At 32.9% G+C, this 6457-nt stretch overlaps 1 protein-coding gene across 1 annotated transcript; it reads right to left on the minus strand.

The window, feature by feature from the left end:
• Positions 1-265: 265 nt before the first annotated feature.
• On the minus strand, positions 266-3615 carry LOC119632836 (tubulin glycylase 3A). Its single transcript, XM_038025957.1, has 4 exons — positions 3608-3615; positions 2185-3353; positions 1346-1861; positions 266-1284 (listed from the first exon to the last, which is right to left on the minus strand). Exons 1-4 carry the CDS (start codon positions 3613-3615, stop codon positions 266-268), a joined length of 2712 nt encoding a protein of 903 aa, XP_037881885.1.
• Between the last annotated feature and the right edge of the window lie 2842 nt (positions 3616-6457).

A 6457-nucleotide genomic window follows, 5' to 3' on the forward strand; every position in this document is an offset into this window, starting at 1 on the left:
TAGCATTTTTTTCCCAAGAACACAGATCGACAAATGCGTCATCCACATCAATCGTTCGTTCTTCATGTTAGCCTAAAACAAGTTAAAATACACTGAAAACAATATTTTCTTTATTTCGCATTTATACATTTCTAGATACTATTTCTTCTGCATTGTATTAGCAAAATATATTTGTATTTAAAGAAGCTATCAATATATTTCTTGCACGTTCTGTTTCTTTCTCTTCTCTATCTGCTGCTTTATTGAATTGAGAAACGATATCACATTAATTCGAGTGAGTGGCAATTGACATATAGTTTGCCGTTAGATAACGTGGGCTAATGTGAAGAGTTGGAGGCGGTGGAGTTTTATTGAGTGAATGGTTTCTCTTAGAATTCCAACTGATTATACTTTTGCCCACGGCATGGATATCAGAATTGTGGATTTTTTCTTTCTCATTAGATGCTAGCGACTTGAAGTTTTTGGAGCTCTGTCGAGTTTTATCTTTTGCTTTTGCAGATTTTATGGGTGAATTACGTCGGCTTCTTACCGGACTAAGACTTTTAGATGGCGACAGTTTTGCGAGTGTCTTATTAGGACTGCAAAGTTCCTTGATGTTATCGGCACTTCGACTAATCATTAATATGGGAGCGTCCAATGTTGAACCGTTCAAATGATTCGAAACTTTACTATTCTTAATATCTATCGTTTTGCGTCGATTCACGTTGCTAACGGAAAATTTAATTTTGTGCGATTGTGTGGCATTAGTCAAGGTCGTCGTTAATCTTGGACCGCAGCTTCGATGTCGCTTTAATGTAGAGTTTAACTGAGCTTTGAGCTTTGCATGGCTGGATTTGTTTAACATAGCATTGCTGCAAGTCACTGTTATATTATACGTTTTTTCACGCTTCATCGTATTGTGTGGTGAAACGTCATAAATACTTGTTTGATCGGTATTGTTGTTTAGTAAATTTGGTATGCTGGAGCTACGCGATGTATTATTGGTTTGTACCAAACAGTGTTCTATGTAATCGGTAGCATTAAATGCCGGCATTGGTTTATGTAAATGCGATATCGATGACAATGCAAGACTGGTTCGTTGACGATACAAATTGCTGGTATGCAGCGATCTCTCCTTGCGTTGCAGACCATAATGATGAGAATGAATTGTGCGACCGGTTAATTGTTTTCCTTTAACGCATAAATTAAGACCCATATAAGCTGGTGTTGGTGGTACGATTTGACGATATATCAACTCAAAATTTCCAACGTCGGCCTTGGGATCAACTCGGCGGTCTACAATTACTAAAATTACAATTACTAAAATTTCAAGAAGAGAAAAATGAAACAAAAGATTTCAAAAAACCTTTTATAACATCCTCCAAACACTGTGGACACATACGAGCCGTTACACTCGTTGTAGGAGCCAAATCGGGACTCGAATTGATTTCTATCAGCCACGGATAGAAATTCTCACATATCATAAAATCGGCGCCAAACAATTCAAACGTGTTAGGGGTGCGTTCCATGTGATCCTGCGCTACAAGTATCGTTGCCACGATGGCCTTTCGCATGCTAGGATATATACGTTCCTCCCACAAATTCTGTTTGCCAATTTGTCTCAGGTACGCTTGAAAGGAATATGAATCCCACATATTTTCGCATGGCAAACGCTTATCACGTTTATTATGATTTGTATATTTCTTTTGTATAGCATAGTTAGTTAAATGCACCGATTCGTGATGATTGACTAAACTGTATTCCTGCGAACTGAAACGTAAATAACATTCTTTATACATCCACACAACCAGCGGATGAATATTCGAAATTAGAAACCATTGTCGAATATCGAATTTAGTTTGATGTATAATCAAAGGGCGTTCTATAGCAAAAACCAGTAAACAAAGGAAAGAGAAAAAAATTTCAAATAAATATAAATAAAGACCTGTTGAATGATTTCTTATTGAAGATAAATAATAAAAAAAAAAATTGCATGTGATTATCACGTAAAAATTGAGTGTGTATTCATGTATATTTATATTATTGTACAATCACTTAAATCTAGGTCTTGCATTTGGTTTGTGCTATTTTTACTTTAAAAACTTTTTGTCTAGAGCTTAAGCGGCAATTTATTTGTACGTAGAAGCAATTTTATTTACGTGCAGATAGATATCTGATGGTTTGTAAAAGTGTGTACTCACATACCTATGTATTTTTGTATTACATAGCGACTTTTGGTGGCCACTGATGGATTAACAATATTTAGAATCTTCTTTAAATTGTTACCTAAATGTATGCCACGACCTCGACATTTATTGGCTGGCTTAACTATCCATAAATTCTGATAACCGTCTATTGTATATTGAGGCCAATGATCACGCAATGCATCTAACACTTGAGATATAGTTCGTACAATTGTTTCAATTGGAGCTCGTTGAGTTTCCGCTTGAATTTTACAATTTTCATGAGTTAATTGATAATGTTGTGCGAGGAAAGTATCCCAATCATGTTCCCATATACGCGGCGGATCTTCGGTATCGATGTCGTCATGTAAGGCGGACTCACAGTATTCGTGGCAACGCTTCAAAGCGAACTCAATTGCGTTAAAAGGTATTTTGCCCTCATCAGAAAAAATGCGTCCGTAACCATTCTCGCGATATTTATCAACTAGCCAACGCAGAAAAGAAACGCATGCAGTTAATTTGAAATGTTCAATAAATTCGTTAAGCTCTTCTAAATTCCACACATTAAAACAACGGGGAAAATTAACCTCAGCAATATCGTCTACAAAGAACCAATTTAGATCGCGTAATAAGCCGTTTAAACCTTCTTTATTGGTAAACGGTGTACGTGTAAATTTATTGATTAGCATTTGAGGATTGCGAGACTGTTCAGCGTAGTCCACTTTATCTTTGCGATCTGTCCAAAGGAAATCGACTGGCAAGTGTTCGACAAAACGCGACATAATGTTGCGTTCACATTTAACAAGAAATTGACGTCGTGTCTCGCCTGTTTTACGTTTCGGTAAAGCTAGCGATAAATCCATAATGGAAACTTGACCGTGATGGTTGGATGTGATGACCTGTTTGCGTTGATGGTGTTCTATTTTTTCCACCCAGCCTCGAATTTTCAATGCGTTACGTATAGACTGAAAGCATCCACGTACACTAAAGATTTTATTTTGTTTGGTCGCATCTTGAGCATGTCGTCTCAGTTCGTTTAATTGCTCGCTGGTCATGACCGTTTGAATGCATTGAATTTTCTTATGATTATTTTTGCAATCGCTTTTATCCGACGTATTGGAAGTTGCAATGGTTTTATTTAAATTGATAGCGTCATTATTTGAAGCTTCCAGTGGTTTTTGCAAAGAATTGCTTTGCAAATTTTCATTTTTTACATATTTTTGTTCCCTTTTTTTAGTTTCCATTTCGAGAAACTTTTACTTTCAATTTACTAGCATTCAAAGTATTTTTTTCGTGACTATTTCAAAAATTCGCTCCTTTTCTGCCGTAACGAACTGGCAAACGTTCTGTTGATAACTAATTCAATTTATTTCGCTTTGCCTCTGCTTTTTAATTTAACATAACCTAATAATAAGGTGAATAAGCATAAACTATCAAGGATTTACATGCACATAAACTCTTTTTTTTATATATATATATACATATATAGTAGTAATAATAGAATATGTGATTACCAACTTTTGGCAACAGTTTGGTAATAAACGAGTTTAAAAATGTTAAGAAAACTATTTGTTATAGAAAGTAAAAGGAGAGAATACACTGAGCATACATACAAGAACAATATAATTATAGCATATACTCATCGAACTAAATTGTATGCATGCTTTTATTATATCTTCTTAAAATAAATTATAGGAAATAAATTTAAATTACAATTTAAAAAGAATATCGCATTAGATTAAGACTTTGCTATATATATTATAAGTCAACAATCAAGTTTAATTAATGAATAGATAAGTTTAAAGAATTTTTTTCCATGTACGGCAATAACGTGTAAATAAATAAATCAAATGATTTCTTTAAGAAAACTTTTATAAATTTGAATAACCTTCAAAAGAATTTTTTTTTATAAACAATGGTTAGTAAGTAAACTTTGCGGTGCAAAATAATTTTCTTTTTGCATATACAGGTATACGCGGCGTATGAGTATTTTTTTATATTTCTTTTTTTTGCATTAATTTGCTTTCGTACGCATTACATTATATGAGAATTCAAAAGCAAAGTGTCTCTCCTAATAAGAGAATTAATTTTAAAAAGAGACACGGAAGTAGTTTCATGCCACGGTTGTTAAACTAATGGACTATTCTTTTTAGTACTTTTTTTGTTAAATTTTTTATGAGTGTAAAATTTTTTCATTTCAATTATCCCTTAGAAAATTTCAATAATTTTTGTTTAAGAGAACATTAAGATATTTATGAGCACGAATCTGCTTAAGATTTTGATTTCGTTTTGATTTGAATCATCAATTAATTCATTTTGATTGATCGATTATTGTTAGAAGTGGTCAACAGCAAAAGCCGATTATTCTGAACTACACTCTGAGAGCACCTATGACACTTGTTAAGGAACAAAATTAACTTATATGGTTTTTCTTTCTTACAATCAAAAATCATTGTCGATTCACAAAATTCCTTACATTTATCGGAGAAAAATAAATCTTACAAACAAATATTATTATTATTTTAATTTTAGACTAATGATGTGAATTCTTAGACTAAAAAAAGACATTGAGTACTAGCAACACAGGCTATCGGCTCCAAACAAATATTATTGTACCAGTTTGCAAGCTAAAAACCAGCAATTGGTTTATGTTCCATTTAGTTTTTTTCATTTTTTTCCATATTATTAATTAAAAAGCCTTAAAGGCCAGTGAGCTAGCTACATAGATAAAATTCGTATTCATAAAGAAGCTACAACATAAGTGACTATGCAATTCGGTTAGATGGCTAATAACGTATTCATCTTGCTGTAAGAATTCCGTAATCATAAATTTTTACCAGCAACGAAATACACTTTACAAGTTTAGATGCATAGTCAGTGTTTTCGAAACGTATTCAAAGGGTCATCGAAGGATTTTAGATTCAGGGATAATGTATTCTAAAATCTAGCAACACGAGCAATAAACGACCTTTCGCCGGATGATTTAGATGAACGTGGTATTATTACGAAAAGGTTTCTATTCGATCTAGAGAACTGCAGACTTTCGATTAAAAGGCTTGGCATTCGAAATCGCATGATTTTGTAGAGATAGATAAGCAGCCCGAATTTAAGATAATCAGGAAAGGAGAATTTGAAGAGAGCATTCTTTAGCAGATGTTAACTATCGACAAAATCGAAAAGACGTCCATTTATAATACTTACTATGGTTCGATTATTTCGTTTCAAGTCAGTTAAGAGCATGTAACAAAAGGAAGGAGGTATCAGCTTACGAAGAAAGTACGAAAGATTAAGTCTATTTTGAGAGAAAGACGGGATAAATGTTTGACTTTAGCTGTCAACAATAAACCTGAATATTTTTTGTCTGGAATGTAAATGTACACTGTTGATGAAACGCCATGGAAAACTTTCGATGCCAACACAAACCAAATGCATTGCAATTTTTGTTCAACAGTAGAGGACAGATCGAAAGGACAATCCAAAGGATATGTGGAAATTTAACTAAAATTTTAAGAAAAATGTTCGAGAACATATTTATGTATATATGTACATTCATACACATGCTCTGGAGTGTCCTGCGAATTTGTTCTATGTTTAACAAAAAAAAAAACCAACTTTTTAGTGAAAACGAATTTAATATTTATTAAAGAAAAGGTATATTTACACACACAATGAAACGATGCTATAGGTTTTTGACCTTTAATTAATTTCAACGTTATATATTAAAAGAAGATTGTTTCTTTTCAGTTCAAAACGGAGCATACAGATACAGTTGCCAGTCATGCACAGACTCAACTTTGTACCGATTATCTTGCACCTAAGTATGTATATGCTTAATAACTTCCTCGAACATTATTATCCCATATATACATATATATATATATATATGTGATGCCTGCGTATTTTGTGAAGTTATATATGAAACGACAAAGTTATACTGATAGATGCTAAGTAAACAATGTTTTTAAAATATGTTTATGTTTTGTTTAAGAGAAAAATTTAGTGAGAGATGATAAGTAGGTGAGAAAACGAAAGAAAGAAAAGCGCTTGTGCTTCACAGCCAAGAAGAGAAAATTTGTCGAAAATTTAAGGCGAATTTACTGAACGATATTTTACTCGACTTCTTTTTTCCGTTTTATATATGAATCCAGCCTATAAATGAAATTCGCTGACTACATTTGAAAACATTCTGCACGCATATTTGACTTGAGCAATAACACACGCGGTTAGACAAGATATTTATTTTTATAAGATATACTCGTACGAAGTTTTTAAAAAAATATTAAAAACTTCCGAAA

This window comes from Glossina fuscipes, unplaced genomic scaffold (genome assembly GCF_014805625.2).
Source record: "Glossina fuscipes isolate IAEA_lab_2018 unplaced genomic scaffold, Yale_Gfus_2 2, whole genome shotgun sequence".
NCBI lineage: Eukaryota > Metazoa > Arthropoda > Insecta > Diptera > Glossinidae > Glossina > Glossina fuscipes.